General features: G+C 31.1%; 1 protein-coding gene across 1 annotated transcript in view; it reads left to right on the forward strand.

Annotated features, from left to right (window-relative positions):
- Window positions 1-20,327, forward strand: part of LOC106459173 (piwi-like protein 1) — a 56,382-nt gene that overhangs the window by 23,647 nt on the left and 12,408 nt on the right. Inside the window, exons 6-14 of the mRNA XM_013918768.2 lie at window positions 3,625-3,705; window positions 4,760-4,948; window positions 6,350-6,458; window positions 7,793-7,916; window positions 10,088-10,205; window positions 10,981-11,283; window positions 11,641-11,792; window positions 18,494-18,618; window positions 19,397-19,571. Of these exons, the coding sequence (XP_013774222.1) occupies window positions 3,625-3,705; window positions 4,760-4,948; window positions 6,350-6,458; window positions 7,793-7,916; window positions 10,088-10,205; window positions 10,981-11,283; window positions 11,641-11,792; window positions 18,494-18,618; window positions 19,397-19,571 (1,376 nt within the window). The remainder of the gene's footprint in view (window positions 1-3,624; window positions 3,706-4,759; window positions 4,949-6,349; window positions 6,459-7,792; window positions 7,917-10,087; window positions 10,206-10,980; window positions 11,284-11,640; window positions 11,793-18,493; window positions 18,619-19,396; window positions 19,572-20,327) is intronic.

Here is a 20,327-nt window from a genome sequence, read left to right on the forward strand (position 1 = left end):
TGCTTCAGAAAATTTTCAAATATCACATGTGAAATCTTTATAGCCTCCAGATAATTATCAAACATATTTTTAGAAAAAACTTTATATTTTATCCCTGTATGGGTTTGGTTGATTTGACCTTAAAAAAATAGGAAATAAATATAAATTATGCTTTTTTTGTTCTAGAATGACTACAAATTATAACACTGAAACACAAATGTTTAGTCTAAATAGCTTAAATCTTATAACATTATACATCTATATATATATATATTTATTATATTGACCTTTCGGCCATGCCTGGCTTACATTGCAGAAGTTGCAATGATGTGGTGCACGTGTACTCATGTTACTGTATCCAGGAGTATAAAACTGGTCTTTACAAGGTTACCTGTCTTGGCTGTGTTTTACTGGATTAGTATTTTGTAAAATACAGTCACATTTCAGTTATAATACATTGTATATGTATATACATTATTGCTATTTACAAATATGATCTTAAACTTGTATTTCTTAAAACGTAGAGCAAACGTTTTCTAAAGAAGTATAGAAAACAATTATCTCTTCTAGTTATGAACCTTGTACTCATTTGCTGCTTCTGGTAAGTTGCTAAACCTTATCAAATTTCACACGTAGAGGATGTGAAACAATTTTTTTTTTTTAGGTTTTATACATACATTTTGATATAACCAAAAAGTCATAAATTACTGTATCGATACCACAGAATTTCAATATAATTTATCAAGCTTAGTAACTAAGCTGTATTTGAGTCTAAAAAATGAAATCTTAAGCTCACTAATGTCTTACCTTACCGCTCGGAATCTAGCATGAAAAGAAAGAGTTTGCCATGCAAATACTTCGCAGAGGCTGAGTAAACCACTTGAGGGACATTCTGAGCGTTCAATTGGTTATACACATGTCATTGGGTAAAGTAGGTGTATGTGAGAAAGTATTTTCAAAAATTGAAAAGGTGGGTGGAACCACCTTGGTTGATTCAATAAATATATTAAAATCTCAGAAAATGGAAAAGATAAGAGGTTTTTATTCTATATTTTAGCTTGTCAGTATCAGTAACTTGAGTATGTAATTCGTAAGAGACTATTGACTTTGTAGTTGGACATCACAAACACCTAATTTGAACAAATGAGGCACTCAAAATACCACATGACACAAAAATCTATATTTAGGATTTTATTTTAATATTTACTTTTAAGTTAAATAATACATAATACTAAAATTTGAATTTAATACAGTTTGATAACAAACTTATTGACATAAATTCATGAAATAGTAGTTCAATAAAATTTTAAATCCGAGTCAGCCAATGAGATTGCATGGCCTTTCACCTGTAACCCGTCTTGAAAGGGTTAATGAGAATTATGTCTAGTCAAAATATCTGAAATCCTGCTTTATGGGCCATCATACACCTAAGCAGATTTTTGAAAAATTTGAAACTGTGTGTGTGGAGACTTGAGCTTCAGTAATCTTGTGCAACTCTGTGGATGGACCTAATGTTAACTGGAAATTGTACTCCTTGTTTGGAAGGCAAACAAGTAAGAACATGTTTAGTGTGGTTTGCATGTACTGCACAATTCATTCGGAGGTTGATGTGCAGCAACAGATTGAGAATTTAACCATATCATCTCAAGTCTCAGATTTCTCTTTAAAGATTTACCAGCTCGCAATGAATACTTCATAAATGTGACAAGTTGCACATCTTTTCCCCTGTAGACACAGATGGCTTGAAAATATTGAGGTTTCTGAGAGAATCCTTCCAATCCTGTCACTGCAGCAAAATCTGGAAACGTTACAGATTAAAAAACAAATAAAAATCTTTTTTCAAAGCCAGCTAAACATTTTTTCTTTTTTATTGCTGGAGAAGTTACACCATTCATGAAATATGCTACCATTTCTCTCCAGTGACAAGGCATCTTTGATCAAGTGATTGATGGAAAATGCCCTATATGCATTTAAACTTCTACAAATTGACATACAAAATGCATTAAACCACATGGATGTGTCCAAGCTGAAGGTTGGCTTTGTAACAGAAAGAGTTCTTATAGAACTCAAAGGAAAGCAGTGAACATCTGACAAACAACTTTTGAAATTCAGGTGGAACTGCAAATTGTTTCTGCTGAAAATTGCTTCTAAACTTCTAGAGAAATCTCCATTGCAGTAGGCTTTGGTGAGAAACCTGAACTTCTACATCTCAAATAAAGATGCATGCAACAGAAAACTGACTTGTGTTCTTTGGCTATTTGTTGATGTAGGCTGTATTCCAGAAAGTAACTGTAATGAAATCTGAAGGAATTTAGCAATTTTTATGATGTATCATTTTATGGAGATTCATCTTCTTTTAGTAACTTCAGACTTGGGGTTGAAAGATTGGACATTTCTTCCATGACTGGTTGGTTAACAAAGCTGAATTTTGACATACCTGGAAAAATGAAGATCATGCCTATCCTTTCACATGGAAAAGCAAAAGTATAATGCTGGTTTTCATGGAACACAGAAGTAAATGGTTAAAAAAACCTTGTTGAGCAGCCCTTGATAGCACAGCATGTCATTCACAATCATGTTCGTAGTGTGGGAGGTGTGCTTAACATCAGTTACTTCAGTGAGTTGCTCCTTTCAGCAGCAAATGCTAGACAGAAGTTATAGACGTATCTGGAGTACTGTTGCAGAGAAAAGGAGGCTCAGAAGAAAAATATCCATAAAGAATTTTTGATGAATGAGATTGCATACATTAAGGTAATAAAAGAAACAAATGGATAAAGATGTTTAAGCCTCTTAAAATTAGCTGAGTAAAGTGTATAAGAAGCTGAACAGTTTGAGAAGAAATTCCAAACAAAAGCAGAAAAACCTTAAATCTGTAGAGGTGGAAAAATGAAGGAACTGAAGGAGTCGGTGTAGTTGATGGAATAGCTTAGTGTAGTATTCAATTTAAAATGAATAAATAAATCTTTACATGAAAGATAGGCTTAATTTTGATTTTTGTTAAATTGTAATAACTTGATTTTTGCTAATAAATTGTACTGATATCATTTGTGCTAATGTAAAAGTTTTTTTTTTAATTTTATAGTTGGTTATTACTGCATTGACTATTAAACTCCCTAAATTAGGGCCTTGAAAAATAGTTGTCCTTGAAATTTGTATGTGAAAAATTATATGAACTGTGAAATACTTATAAAACATCCACAGTTTTGTCAGTTATTTTAAACACTAGTATAGTGCTGAATAAAAATTATTTTATAAGAACCATCTAAAAAAGTTCTTAATGTACATATATCTATATTTGAGGGTTAAAATGTAATTAAAATAAATGGTAAATATGCAGAATTTTCATTCATAGATTAGTGTAATAATAAATCATTGGTTTACAAACTACAAGTGGGAGACACTTGTGTTAACTTTTTCATTGTTTCTAACTCTGATAGTAAAAGTACAAATAAGATCTATTTATAAATGCTGTTAGATGGTTACTGGTATGTAAAAATGTTTTTTTTTATATGCACACGTAATTAAAAAATAATGTTTTTTCAAATAGATTTTAATATTTAGTGGCTTGAAAATTTCAGTATTATAAATTACTGCTTGCTGCAATTTTAAAGTTTATAAAGTTTACTAAAACAAGTATGTTTGTAGGAATCTACAACATCTGAAATTCCAACTTTTGGGCCAACACTATTTTGATCCTGATTCTGTGTCTGCAATTCCTCAACATGGGTAAGCAGAGTTTTAACAACATGGTTTTTGTTCAAATTATCTGAGTAAGAAACAAGTTGTGTTAAAAAAGATTTTAAAGTTAAGCTTTAGGAAGACTATTAGGTTACTATTAGTTGACAACGTTGCCATTTGCAAGGTAGTACCTAAGAGTTACCTATTACAATACTGGCTCAGTTACTCTTTGTAGGATATTAACTGACAGGATTTAACTGTTACAATATTTTTTTAAATAACTTACTGTTGCTTGTGTGTGTGTGTGTTTGTATGTATGTATATATAAGACGATGATTTGTAAGCATAATGAAATATTTTAATACACGCTACATGTTTCGACAGAGCATTGAAGAAGACAGACCAGTGCTCTGTCAAAATGTAGTATGTATTAAAATATTTCATTATGCTTACAAATCATTGTCTTGTGTGTGTGTGTGTGTATATATATATATATATCTATCTATATACACAAGTCTTCTAGTGTAATGTGCTTCCCTACACAAACAACTTGTTGTTGGCAGGATATTGAGTACTAAGCCAAGAATCATATGTATCTTGGAGTGTTTTGTACTTGGATGTTTTTAATTTCCGGGCCTGGAATTTCTAATATAATTAAAGCTTAAAGTTACTAACTGCTGATAGGATGGTAGTTTATCTAATTTGATGTTGTTATATTTTTATTTAGTTACTGATTACTATGGGATATTAGTTGACAGGAATTAGTATTGCTGATATAGTTGCTGACCTAACTTGCTTTGGATAGGATGGCTTAAATTGACCAATAGGTCCCTTGTCTGTAAATTGTATGTTAGGTTTATATTAGGATAGCTGATAAAATTGTGTTAGAAGTATTTACTGTTAGGATTGTTGGCAGGATATTAGCTGAATAAATTACTCTTATGATTGTTGCTGCTAAAAAATAAGTGTATTAGAAAAGTAGTTAGCAGGACATTATTTGAGATCTTTAGATATTGGCCATATTATTTGCAGCTTGGCAGTAAGACATTCAGATAGTAATGTGAAAAGTGCTTTAATTCATTCTTTAAATTCCTATATACAGGATAGAGTTGTGGCAAGGAGTAATCACTGCTATTCGACAACATGAAAATTGTGTAATGATGGTTGTAGATACCACCTATAAAGTCCTTCGACGTGATACTGTGTATGATCTAATGTATGAACTACGCAGAAGCCATAATTATACAGACGAGTGTACTAAGCAAATTGCTGGATCTATTGTCATGACAAGGTGAGAAATTTCACGTTTTATAATTTCTCTAGGAATTTATATTTTAAAGGAAATTGATACTAAAGTTTTTGACCATATATTGGCTTGAAGTTTTCAGGAAAAATATGTAAAGATGTTAAAACTGAATGTATTGTTGATAAAAGTTTTAATAGATTGTTTATATAACATGTTAGGTTTTAGTCACCTCTAAATATTTGATGAGCCTGCTGCATGATGTTACAAGACAATCAGTGCTCTCTTTAAATTATCTTTGTATTGAGCAGCCTACAAACTCCACTGAACACTATCATTTGACAAGCTTACAAATAAAAAACTTAATATTAATTTGTGTGCACTACAAATACTATGCACATGTTCATAGTCGAGGTTTTCACACTAAACTTTTTATAATACAGAAAAGTGAGAACGACAGCTAGATGCTTTTGAGTGGTCTGATTTGTGATGTGCATGCAGTTTATAGGAAACTTTGATTAAGATGGTCACATCACCTAATTATATTAATTTTTAGATGTTATTTCTTTTATATATTATAGTTAATGCTTTTGAATTGAAAGTTGTTATATGAAATTCAGCTTAAATTGGTTCAGAAAATGGTAGTAAGAATAATAGTTTTTTTTCTTTTGATTTTCATTAAAAGTTTTCTGATATTATCTAAGAAGGAAATAAGTTGGTGCAGATAAAACTAGTGAAAGAAATCTAACTTTTGGGACTTTGGGATTTCCAAATATTTATCATGAATTAAGCATACCAATTATACTTCATAAACATTTTCTTGTGTTGGAAATATTTCTTTATTGAACAATTTGTATAAAACATTTTTGCTTAGAAACCATTTTAATATTCATATTGTAAGTAAAATTTACTTTCAAATGTTTAAGACTTAATTTTTTCCAAACAGAGTATCTTTGTTGTACTTTATCTCAAAATGCAGTTCTTGAGGAAAAGGGGTTTAACAGAAGTTTATATTTGTTACTGACCCATTTAGTTCTGACAGAGATAGTTTACATTTTACTCTAGTGTGAATCACTGAAGAAGATGTTAAATAGATTTTTATACTGGTTTTGTGTAGGAATAATGACTGCATAACTTACATTTAATTTGAAAAATACAAGAATTTATTATCTAAGAATCTAAACTAACTTGCTATGGCTAATTTAATTTTTGTTTCATATAAATAACTTGCAGTTATGGTTAAAGACATTAATGTGATACTTTAAAACTTGATATATTTTGAGCATTTGAAAGAAAAAAACAGTCTGAAGAAAGCTGCAGAAAATTTCACCATTCCCTACTTGATTTCATGTAATAAGATCTGTAGCTATGTTTGTGTAAGTAACTGAGTTCTAGATTTAGTCTGTTTTTTCTTACCAAGGGTTTTTTTTTGTTTTTTTCTTTCTTTAGATATAATAATAAAACATATCGTGTGGATGATATTGCTTGGAAAAAGAACCCATGTGATACATTTGAGACAAAATCTGGACCACTAACTTACATGGATTATTATCTTAAGGTACTTATTATTAGGTTGTGCAGTTGTGTTAACTCCTTACTTAAAAATTTGGTGGCAGGTATACTGGCATGACTTAGTGGTTAGCATGTTCAACTCCCAACAGGCAGGTTATGAGATAAAAAAAAAAAATTCATACTATCTTGCTCTTTCATCCCTGAGGTATTATAATGTGATGATCAGACTCAATAATTGTTGGTAAAGAATAACCACAAAATACCAGTGGATGATGTTGACTAGCTGCCTTCTCTCTAATCACTTAAAAATTAGGGATGACTAGTAAAGACATTCCTCAAGTAGTTTTGTTTAAAATTCAACAAAAATAAGCGATAGCTTCAGCAAACCAAAAAATGGGGAGAAAATCATTAAGATAATTCATTACCTTTCTGTGGCATACAAATAATAAATACCATTACTAATTTACAAGACAAAAGCTCCACATTGCCTCATGGTGTCTCAAAAGTAATAAATTTGAAAACTTCACTTTGTACAGTAATTAAACAAAAACAAAGACTAATTAAACATAGATAGCTCTATGGCAAATAGATGGAAAGAAAAATAATCACTTTTCAGACACTTGATTTATGATTTTTATTGGCTTCAGAAACTTGAAAATTGTAAAACAAATTTTGGATAGTTCAATTTTACAGATCTTGACTAACTTCAAAACTTGTTGTTTTCAAACAGTGAACTAAAAACAAGCTTCGAACAGGTGTAAAGTTTACAGATTTGGGGTTTAGTTTTGTCCACTGAATAGTTGTATTAGTGCAGGCAGGAAATTTTATGACTTCCACCATCTTAAAATAATTACAGTTTGGTAAAAAGTCAATTTGTTTTATCAAAGTGAATATTGAAATAAAAACTAGAAGATTCAACAGTCACAAATTTTTGCTATGTTCAACATATTAATGGCACATTTTTTTTAATACCTAAAATTTCATCTCTGTAGCCAAATTAGGACAGTAATGGAGATTTGAATATATTGTCGTATCGTTGGAATGACACTTAAATTAGCTACTGTTTTTAAAAAGTAAATGCCTATTAAATATTTCCTTAATGTGTTGTATGGTCACTTGTAACAACTATTTTTGACATGTATTTATTATATTTGCTGCCTAAAGCTACTTAAATTTACAAAATTCAAACAGCTTAGATCAGATTGTACTGTAAAGTTAATTAACAAGTATTACTGTGACTTTAATTTGAAACAGCTAGACCTTCTAAAAGATTGTAATTATTATTTTAGGTAAAATTGCTTCTTAATGGTACACATTCTTTCATTAGAGTTTTGAAGTATATTGTTTTGCATGAGGGTAATAATGAATTTTGTTTTGAAGCATTATGAGATTAGAATAAAGGATCAAAAACAACCACTTCTCGTATGTCAGCCAAGTAAACGAGATCTTCGTGCTGGTAGGACTCAGAATATCTATCTCATACCTGAACTTTGCTGTTTGACAGGTAAGTTTGCATTTCTCATTGTAATTACCAAGTAACTTATGTTTAAAAATAAATATATATAGATTAACTTAACCTAACATGAAATTCATAACTAATTTTTACTAATTTTCTTTGTGCTTATTATAGAAGATAGGCAAATGAGGTTCTAAAATAGTTGACATTAAGTTAACATTTTAGGTAATCGCTTTTCTGGTCAGTGCAATAATGATTAATAGTCTGTTATTACATACATTCCTTCAAAATTGTCTATATATAAGCGCAAATGTCTCTCTCTCTGTGATTCTGTTCCTTATGCATGTCCACATCTTTCTAAGGGAGTAAACCCTGACATAAAATACAAAGTGGAGCACCCTAAGGCAGTTTGATGACAAACTCTGTCATCATTCTAGCAGCTCCTGCATTGTGACTCATCTTCCAATCATCTTGACCAGATCTTGCCACTGGTGCCTGATGTGTATGGATGGGAGAGTGAGGCTGATGCTGCAAAACTCTCCCTCACTTTAATTCAACTCACGCGCAAGTCATCTTCATCTACCACATCTTTAAAGGTACAAATATAACTTTGTGTAGGAAGTAACATGGGCTATGTGGCTGCTGCCTCAGAGGCTGTTTTCAGGTTGCAAATTGAGGCCAAAGTGACCAACATAGCAGCAATTTTTGACAAACAGGATGACCAATTGGTCTCAAATTAAAAGGGCTGGATTTTCTGTGGTGGTATTATTTACATTTATTCTCTGCGTGAGGACTTCTATTCATGATCAATTATGTGTTAAACGATTTAAAAACTTGGTGGAGTCTTCACTTGTGCTCTTTCCCTCCCTCTGTTTCTTTTGGTGCTTTCTCTTGAACATGTGCATACACTCCGTCAACTAAATAGGCTTGCTTCAATCATATCTTTTGCTTTGCTTGCATGTACTCACAAAATTCAGCTATACGATTACTTTACAAACACGTTTGGTAATGGTAAATTTTCATTTACATTGTGTTGCAACGAGAAGAGAATAAATTAATTCTTCATTAAATCGAACTATAATAAAGTCAGAATATGCTGCAAGCAACACTTGACACAGCAGATATCAGGACACTAAAAGGTAGGGAATTTTGTTTTGGAAACTTCAAATGTCATGCAAAGTACATGCAAGAAGCAGAAGCAATGTACCCTGTTTTGCTTTGATTAAAATAGCTTTAGCAAATTTTTAATTTATTTTTGCACATTATTATTATTATTGATTTTACTCAAAGTATTTAGTTAGGTAAAGAAATCATTATGATTTTTTTGCAAACAATCACAATTAACTTTTTCGCAGTGATCTCGGTATAATATACACAAGTTTTTATACTATAACTTTTAATGCAGTAAATGTATTATTCAGAAAATTAGTAAAGATTACAAGTCTTTCGTATACATAAAATCAGATTTTTAATGAAGTATTTTTATTATAAATTTGTTTGTGAAAATATTGAGTCTATTTCGTTACCAGTCCAAGTGTGAAGTGATTTTCGTGTTATAACTAAAAAACTATTGTTTGTCCCAAAAAACTCAAATATTATTTGTGTAATCTCTAAAACTTCCTAAATACATTTCAAATGTTTGTTTTCAGTAAAACTTTATTTTTTTTCTGTACCCTAACTCTATGAGGTCTCTATGGTCAATTTGACCAGCCTTAGGCAATAAATTTAAATAATGTTTTTTTCATTCTAGAATGACCTCAGATTATAACACTAAAAGATTCTTCTTTGTATTTGTAATTAAACATGTTCTGAGTTGCCAAGATAGTAATAATTGTGAACACATTGTTTGTAAAATGAATATAGGTATGGTATGGTTGAGTTCTTTTATGAAAATCATTAACTTGGTAACAATTATTAACTTTCAGTGTCAGAAAATGCAAGTTTTTTTTAAAAGGAACTTGTATAGTTTTTTCAGATTGTGTAAATCTTTCAAAATTGAACATTATTTAGAAAGTCTTTGTTCATTAATTGTTTTGTTTTCAGTGAAAGGGATATTAGATGAGCAAAGGATATGTTATTAGACATGATTGTAATATCTTATCTCCTTATGAATCTGTATCTACAAACTTGTACAAAATAAGTGTCAACAAATGTAGGAACGTTCTAAATGTTCATAGATTAAACTTGTTATAAACATCAGTTTACTCTATCTACTTCAGGATTGACAGAAGCTATGAGGTCAGACTTTAATGTTATGCGTGATCTTGCTGCCTATACTAGATTGCCTCCCAGTAAACGTGTTGAAAATCTGTCAACATTTATCCAGAGAGTTAAGAGGTAATTAGCTTTAATTATTACTTTTTGCTGTAGTTGAAGTGAATTTATAGAATGAAGTTGTATACTGCTTTAAGAAATGAAACGTGTAGGTGTTTCTGAAATTAATACATTGAAGATTTCTGAGTGTTTTAACTCAGTAATATCATTCTATCTAGTCAGCAACATGACCAATACAATTGACTCTATAGTTAAACTATTTTCAAAGCATTGAATGTAATAAGTATGAAGGATAAAGAAAAGAAGTTAGGATCAGAAAATATATCTGATCACTTTCAAAAAGTGCACTTTCCTTCACTGGGGATAAATAGCACAACACTTAAATTTGTTTCCGTTGTAAAATTAAGTTTTCTTATTCATAAGTCCAAGATGTGTTAAATCAACACATTTAAGCTATTCTTGGAAGTTACTAAGTTTGGCTTCATTTTAAAACTCTTCCATTTCTTATTCAAAAGTCTAAGTTTCTCATGTTGATGACACTAAGAAAACTGTAAATTTAATAGATGAAAAATTAGACTCTTCATTTGAAAAACATTCCTACCATGAAATTGTTATATCATGTCATAGTTGTGATTGTAAATAGGAGTTAAAATATAAATTTTTATATATATCTAGTTAACTTTTTATAGTAAATCATGATTTATAAGACCGGAGCACTAAAATATGAATTCAGATTTTGTTAAGTAAAGAAGATGTCTTTTCTCAAAGTATTTTCTAATTTCACTAGAGCTAAGATGTGTTTTAATTTACATTTAATTTTATTTTTGTAACAACACAGTAATCCGGATGTCAGGAAAGATATGAGAGGCTGGGGTATGGAGTTTTCCAATGCCCTTGTCGAAATTCAAGCACGTGTGCTTAATACCGAGAGAATTGTACAAGCTGAGCAGTCAAGTACCTATGACCCAAGGACAGCTGATTTTTCTAGAGAAATGAGAGGAAAGCCAATGGAGTTATGTAGAGACCTGAGAATCTGGACAGTTGTTGTAAGCCGAAGAGACTATCCTAAATTTGAAGACTTCTTGCAGTCTCTGAAGCGTGTCTGTCCACCAATGGGAATGCGTGTGAATGCTCCAGAAGTGTAAGTAAAATGTTTGTGAACTAAATAGCAAGATGCATAGAGTTGTATTGAAGATTTCTCCTGTGCTAGATTTTGTTCAAGCTTGTCTCTTTACCCTCTATTTCCTTGTAACTATAAGTTTAAAAGTATTTTTCTAACCTATTTAAACTTGTTAATGTATTATCAGGATTTTTCTTCTAAAATGTTTGACTAATACCAGTTAAATTACTAGAAGCAATTCAAAGGTAAGGCTGCTTGCTTCAACACTTAAATCGAGACAAGGAATGTGATGCACTTGATAGTGGATAGTATATAGCAGCCTTGATATTGAAATGAGAAAGTATATGGTGGTATACTCATTTCTTTTCTTGTACCTAGGATAACCATTGATGATGACCGAATCAATTCTTTCATTGGTGCTATGCGTCAAGGTATTGGACCAGAAACAGAAATGATCCTTATAGTTGTGCCAAATAACAGAAAAGATAGATATGATGCTATAAAAAAAATAGCGTGTATTGACATGCCAGGTAAAAAAGCTCTTTTGGTGTACATTTTTTGTTCATGAATTTAGTATCAGAAATTGATAGGGCATTCACAAAAGTAGGAATGTATTGAATTATGTTGTACTTGTTTTTGTGATTAGATAGAGAACAATAAGTAATGTATAGCACCATCTGTAGAGAATAACTAGGTATGATTTTAAATTGTCACTTGTTTTTCATCACACAATGTGGTTTGTTCTGTGTAGAGGGATGGTAATAAATGATGAACGTTTGTGGTCTATAGCCCCAGTTTATATAGATAATTAAAAACCAGGAAAATGCCAGAATTTTGCTGTGAAACATTCCTGTCCTTGAAATCCTGCAAGATTTTTTGGATTCCTAAAAAAGTTATTGTAAATTACTTGTACATGGAATTGAAATGCCTTCTATCTTGGCTTCTTAGTTTTACCAATCCCAGCTGAATTTTTGATAATGTTTTGCTAAAAGTGGTGTTGTAAATGTTTTGAAGCACAGTTCTTGTGATAGCTCGCAACTGTTTTTCATGGAGTGAAGCATACTAAAAGTGTAGGTTAGATTGTGGGTGTTTTGCAGAATTTGTTGAAAATTAACTCCAAAAGCATTGCTTTATGTGTTAAAAATTAGTGTTTTCTGTGTAAAAAAAACAACAAAATTCCTTTATAAATAATTTTAATACATTGTTGAATGTCATAGTGAATAAAATATCTTAAAACTGGTAGTAAAATCAAAACTTTCTTCAGTTTACATTTATTACAAAAATTATGACAGTATTAGTATGTTTAACATACAAAACTTATTAACGTAATATTGTGTTTGACATTTTGTGGTCATTGTGATAATTATTACATTTACATCTAGTAAAAAGAGAGGCAAATTTGTGCTTATTTACAGTGAAAACATTGTCATTTTCATTAAATCATATATATGTATATAAACAGAATTGTGCAGCATGTTGCAGTTGGCTGTAAATGAAGTTTAACTAAATGTGATGAAAAGTCTAACACTGACCCTTGTAAAATAAAATGTATAAGAAATTATTAAACACCGCACTGTATAACAAGATTTAACAAAACATATAAACCAATGTTAGCAGTTATGAGAGTAGAGAAATGCATCCTAGTGAGTATTTTTGAGTGGAGGGCTAGAGTGTAAAAATGCCAGGTCAGTGTGTATTCAAGAAGATGGGGCTAAAAAAAAAATTAACATAAGACTGGTTACTAAGTGACTTAATCAGAAAACTGAATGTAGATTTTCTGAAAATCTTATGAAGTAGGAAACATGAACAAGTTGGAAGTAAAATCTTGCATGCATTGGTGTAAACTTGTACAACTTGCCAAAAAAATATAAAATTGTGCTTTTCAGCTAACATTAAGACTTCTATGAGACATAAATCAGCCTTAGATTTCTGCTGCAATTCAAGTTCTAATGGATCATTTGTAACTGAAAATTATCTGGTCTCTCAAAATTACATCCAAGCATTCATATAAATCATGAGGAAATATATTTAATATTACAAATGATATTCCCAGATAATTTGCTTGCAAAATATTGGGTTATTCAAAAATACGACTATTTTTGAGTTGTTTTGAAATTGCTTTGTATCATGGTTCCCACGAGTCAGGGAAACTGGGAAAAGTTGGTGAATTTTATATTTCGAATTCCTGACCTAGAAAACATGAGGGAATTTCATTTTATAGAAAAAATTTGGAAAAGTCCATGAATTTCTTGGTATACAATGACACTTCTATGACAAGGATAGTAAAAAAAAAGAAAACAGACATTAATGCCAAAAAATAAAGTACAGGTTAATTATAGTGCATTTAGCATGTCATTACATATATTTTATGCATAAACATTGTTTTCTTTTGCTTGGTGTTAATTGTTATGGAGTATGAAAGCAGCTGCGATAGATTATGTAAACAGTAGCTAGATTCCTACCTTAACAGCATCTAAGAGCTCTGAAAAAAGTCTTTCTCTTCTGCCTAGAAGCTCTTAACAAATTATTATTTAGATGTAGGCTATTTACATTAATTAAGCTATTTTGATCTAACAAATTTTAGTATATTAATAAAATAGTCAATCCCCATTTCATTAATCATAGAAGGAACACTTGCAATACCTTGGATATATTATGTCATTGACATACTTGTGTAGAGAAGCCTGGCAACTCAAAGATAGAAAATTTCTGCACAGTTTTGGTGAAGTTTTCTTTTTATTTCATATCTTTGCTTTTTATTTATTTAGTCATAGAATAATTTATCAATAATTTTGTTTCAATTTGTTACAAAACAAAACTTACATAATTAAGCATTACCTACAGCATCCATTGTCATGATGCATGCTTACAGTTTGGGCTGTGGTCACTAACAAGCAAAATCTCCAAGAGACAGGTAAAATATTGCCAGCGACAGTTGAGGTAAACCTGTATGTAAAGGAAAATTTGTATGGCAGTGTATAATATCAGTAGTTTAGGGATAAGTTTTGGAAGATATCAAATTAAAGAAATAGTGAATATAAAATGTTCCATTGACAGTAACTAACATAGCACGTGTAGGAGTTTCTGAGAATATGGTGCTACTTTATATCCATGAATCTTTGTGGAAACAGTTGATCCTGCACCAGTGAATAACTGAATACATCCTGTTTACTTAATAATTCATAATTTAATGCTACACATGTCTGAGTAATGTATTAGGAAAATTTACCGCTTGCAGTGCTAATAATACACACCTATGCACTAGTAAAAAAAAGATTTGTTTTGATCAAGTTAGTAGCTTTCTATAATGCATTGTGTTAATTGACCCATTTTGCTTCAGTGAATAAAGAACTTTATAGGGGAAAATCACCTTTAGAACTTGCAACACTTTACTTCATGCAGACATTTTATCAAAAGTCTCATTTATATGCTATGGTCAGGATTGAATAAAAACTGAAAGTTAAGGTGAGTATGCACAGCTTCACAGAATTGTATTGATAATTTTGTTAGTATGCAACTGCAGGCATTTGGACCATGGTATGCTCTTGAGATGGAAATGTTAATCATTATGGATATTGTGTTATGCTAGTATGGGCATTATGGTAGTGATTTTCATTATGTTCAGTTTCAAGAGCCATACCATAATAAATATAATGTGCATACTTTTAGCAAATGTTATATTTAGTAGGGGTTTTTTATTTAACGTAATAAACAACATTACACCTGAACCTCAACTAAACACTTGAATACAATGCAAGTTCAGATATAACATATTGTTTGGACCCCATTTTTAAAAACAAAGAAGCATAAATGGTAGCAGTTTCTTGCTTCAGCTGTATAACAAAAGGCCATCAGAAAAACAAAAGCAACATGCTTCTATGATCATTTGATGACTTTTGAATAGCAAAGTGTCTAAATTGTCTTCAATGTAATGCTCCTTTGCATATTACATGGTAGTGTTATTAGATCCAGATGACCACGTTCTGTCAAGGTGTAGGTGTATATAAGAACAAAATGAAAAACTTGGCACTTGAGTGGTGTTGGAAGCATTGCTAGACATTGGCACACGGGGCTCATGACCCAATTCTATTTGACAGTGCCCTGAAAACCATGATTATTATCATACTGAAACACCGAAAATTCCCACATCTATGAGCCCAAACCTCGAATCTTTCAAGCACCAAGCGAGTACCTTTGAGTGTTGTAAGGTATTTTTATTCTTCACATGAACACCACCTTGCATGCTGACTTGTTCAAGTCAGACTGATTTGCAATCCACAGAGATGTTGAGTACAGACACTTTTGTGACACATCTGATTTTTTGTGTACAGATCTGTTATGAAATATTTTGCTCACACGGTAGTCCTATATTTCTATAAGAATTTCAAGAATATGCATCATTGACGATACTGATTCATTCTTGTGAATTATTTTAAAAAACAAGCTGTTTAAAATATTAAAAAAATACCATACTTGTGTTATATGCTCCCACTGTATGAAACCTAGTCTTATTATTTTTGTTTGCCCTCATCCAGATTGACTGATCATGGGTGGAATCCCTAAAACTGGTATAACTTGGTGGCAGATGGTAAATCTAATGATAGATTGAGCATCACATTTATTTTTTAGGACATTTATCTGATAGACCAGAGCTCTTTTGAAACATATGATATATTCTCTATATAAAATAATTTTAATTATGCTTATTGAATTGTTTGTCAATTTACTATCACTGTCAGTGACAGACATATTTGCATACAGTTGCATTTGTCTGTGCCACTTACTGTAGCTTCTATCTATTAGTACAAATCTGTATCATGATGGTGTAGGAATAATGTAGTATGATGTTTTGTTAGTAGGTCTAATTCTGTGTATGAAGTGTCTTGCGTGTATAATTAGAATTTACATGAAAACTATAACAAGCACAAAATAGTTACGAGGTCGGTCTCAAGGACCAAGCCTGTGCTGAAAGAGTTAAATCTCATAACGTTATACATTTATATATTTTTGTATTATATTGATATTTCAGCCATGCCTGGTTAACAATACAGAAGTTACAATGCTGCTGCTCACGTGCACTCATGTTACTATATCAAAGAACATAAAGATAACTTTTGGTCTGTACAAAGTAACTTGTCTCAGATATGTTTTAGTCGACTAGTATTTTGTAAAATACAGTCACATTTCATTTATTATACATTATATATGTATATAGATTATTGCTATTTTGAAATAATAATAAAAAAGTTAACTCTACAGTTATTTTCCTTAAAACATAGAACAGTAACTGAAGAAGTAAAGCAAACAATTATCTCTTCTAGTTATGACCTTTGTACTCGGTTGCTGCTTGATGTAGTTTGCTAAGCCTTTTAAAATTTGCACGTGGGGGTATGAAACTAATGACTTACCTTATTGTTTGAAATCTTGTGGGAAAAGAATGAGATTAACACATAAAAATAGCTGAGAAAACAACTAGGGGACATTGTGAGCTTTCGATTGGTTGTTCATGTCATGTATAGAAGTGTATATAAGGGATCGTTTCAAAAAATGGAAAGAGGTGGGCTGGGGGGCCACTGTATTTGATTCACTACAAGAGTGATACTTTAGAAAATAGAAAAGATAAGATGTTCTTATTTTATATTCTACCTTGTCAATATCAGCTTACGAGAAAATCTTTAATTAAAAATCTTAATACTAAATTTGAAAACCTGGTATTTTGTGTACAGAAACCTTGTAATGTTTACCAATAACCTGCAAAATTTGTAAAGATGTGCATACATTATCAAAAGTCATAGTATAATTACTCTCTTGGATACTTTCGTGTTTATGAGCTGGGAGGAATCCACCCAACCTGTAATGAAAGGGTAAGAAAAGGCAGTTAATGTTGCTATGAAAGTAACCTACTGGATGGTAAAAGATGGTATCCTATTAAGCAAACGTGCAAGTAACAAAATTATACACATTGTGATCAACAGACCAGACCTAGGGTACTTTGATTTTACTGAAGTACTTGTTGTGTGGTGTAATACTGAGTCTAGAGTTTTACTACAATGAAAAAATGGATTAAATAAGCAAACGTTTGAAAGGCATTTGACTCCAACATTTTGACCAATAGTTATCCAGCAAAGGCTATGGGACAAGTGTGTAAATAGTATAGCATGAATTTGTGTTTGTACTGTCATCTAGTGGATGCTTTTATCCTGTTGGAACTGTACCTTGCAGTCTATACAAAAATGGTGTTAACACAATCTTGTAGCATGCAAAATTCTTTTAGCAATTTTCTAAACTCTCCAGATGTTTAAATAACCATTATATCTGTAGCCTGTGATCATCATAAATTCCTTCAAAACGTTTTTGCATTGTGTTCTTTACCCTTTCTTAAGACTTTTATTACTGGTAGGATGAGAATGAATTGCCAGGCCTTTGTTCCAGTAGCTTAAAGTAGATATATGCTTCTCCCGATATGATGAAATATTTTCTTTTATCACATGCCATATACTTCTTTTACAGCTTTTGATAGTTGATCTTTCATTCAACAAAGTGGTTTTTTTTAGAAGTATGTGATGAAACATGTTATTGCTTTTGTAATCTTAAATCTGTAGGAATTATCTTTTTACAGTTCCAAGGGAGTTGTTCCTTCTTTAATGACTATGGGACTCTGTGCTCATGGGTTACATCTGATAACAAGCTTTTTAACTTTATTCACTACCTGTGGTGTGTGACTATTAAGAAAATCCATTTTCTTCCTCCTGGAATGATCTTTCCTTCTTTTACCAGTACAGTTAAATACTATAAATATTTCTCTCTTTGAAATGATAACATTTTTTTCCATGCTTTTATAATTGCAGAATTAAAAATAATTGCAACAAGGTGCTCCAAGGCTTTTAATGTGTGTAATCAAAGTTCTTGTGGATGTCCAAGAGAAAGATGTTTGGATATTTCATTTAAACTAAACTGTAAACAACCATCTGTGGGTGTTGTTTTATATTGTTTCTTGGTTTAAAATTAGTAAAAGGAATAATGCCATAATAATGGGTAATACTTAGCAATATTTATAAATCTTTTAAACTTTGTTAATCCTCACTTGTTTCTCAAAGCCATACCAAGTCATAATTGGCATATATGTGGAGAATAAGTTTGCTTCTTTCTTTAAATAGTGCTATCACAGTTATGATTACCATAGTGTAGAGTCGTATATGGTAGAGAATAACTTGTTTTAATTCTTTTTTAGTTCCATCACAAGTTGTTGTTGCCAGAACCTTGAGCAAGAAGCAGATGTTGATGAGTGTGGCCACTAAGATTGGTGTGCAGCTCAACTGTAAGATGGGTGGTGTTCCTTGGAGATTAGACATTCCGGTAAGAATAAAAATCAAATTTAAAAAGTTAACACCAACATAATTTCAGTTCTTAATGCAAAACTGCAAATATATATATACAGTTACTAGTCATTCAATGTTTGTGTAATTTTATGGTACTATAGAACCCTTATTGGTGCAATGCTAAAAATATTGTGGGGAAAAACTATTAAGTGTTTAAAGTTTAAGACTTTACTCTAAAAATAATTTAAGGTACTTGTAATATTGTTGTTATAGGAGTTATAATGAGGTTCCTTGTTGAGAACATGAGATGTATTTTGATTCTGATACCTCTCACTTCCATGAAATTACCTCAGTGCTGTGAATAACAACTTCAAAATGAGGTTGTATTTAACACATGTATGAAAAAGAACTACATTGTACCCTTAGTTTAGATAAAACCAGTTTTGTATGAAGAACTAAATATGTCCATGTAAGTTTCTGTTTGGGGACATTTATTTATATGTGTGCATGCCGTTTTTTTGGTGGTGTTTTTGTTTTTATTTTTCTTACTCATTTTTTGATTTTATAGTTTTCAAGGCTTTGACAAAACTAAAAGATCATGAAAGTTGTATTTTTCTGTTTTTGAAGCGACAATTGTTATTGATACTACAAAAATAATGTAGAATAATACTTTGGAAGGAAGTCTCTCGGTACATATAAAGTACTAGTATAATATGTACCAATGTTTGAAATATAAGATAATGTAGTATAAGCTTTTTACTTTGCAGCATTTGTAATTGGCACTTTTAATTAATATGAGACTAACTTTATTACAGTTAGCCAGCTTGATGGTGATTGGCTATGATACTTATCATGACTCTTCTCAGAAAGGACGTTCAGCTGGTGGTTTTGTGGCCAGCCTGAACAAAAATCTCACTCATTGGTATTCACGTGTAGCTTTTCACAATACTCACCAAGAGCTTTCAGATGCCTTGAAAGTACATATTACAGGTTAGTGACTTGCATCAGTTTATTCAGTCTTTATATGTAATGATATTAACCTACTTGGATCTTGCATGGTTTCTGGTTCTAGAGCAAGTTTGTAAATGTTGTAAATGAACCCTTGTAAATTGGGAATTTGCTTGTTTTGCTCATAATTGAAAATTTGATATATGTAAAAGTAAACAATAAAAAAACTCAATAATTCTGCATTATCATCATCACTGAGTGCTTTTTTAGATGATGAAGGACCTGTCAAAATTTGCATTATTGGAAGCTTGTGAAATGTTTAGGTCTGTCAAATCCAACATGTGGGTTCAGAATATTACTACTACTAGTACTACTCAATTTGTCATTTAGTTTACACTGAAACTCATAATTCTATGATGTTTTCTTCATGTTATACTTGCTGTTGTAATATATTTTTTATTAGGTGTTGCGAAATGCTATAATGTTGCAAAATCAAATGTTATACTGTTAGAGATGTATAAAATGAAACAGATTTTTATAGTTTCAAGAGTAAAATATTTATTTTATTTTCTAATAAAGATTTTATGTAGGTTATTTTTTTTTCACTTATTTTAGTAACAGTGCTTTTGGGATTTTTTCTTCCCATATTTGTAGTAATGAAAAAATGGGGCCAGTTCAGCCCCAAATAGGAACTAGAAAAAGCCTTGTACAGTCTCTTTTGAAGTGCTTTGTCGTTTCAAGCCTATAAATCTTGCTACTGTTTGTATATATATATATATATATATATATACTACCTAC

Source organism: Limulus polyphemus, unplaced genomic scaffold (genome assembly GCF_000517525.1).
Source record: "Limulus polyphemus unplaced genomic scaffold, Limulus_polyphemus-2.1.2 Scaffold571, whole genome shotgun sequence".
In the NCBI taxonomy this organism is placed as follows: Eukaryota; Metazoa; Arthropoda; class Merostomata; order Xiphosura; family Limulidae; genus Limulus; species Limulus polyphemus.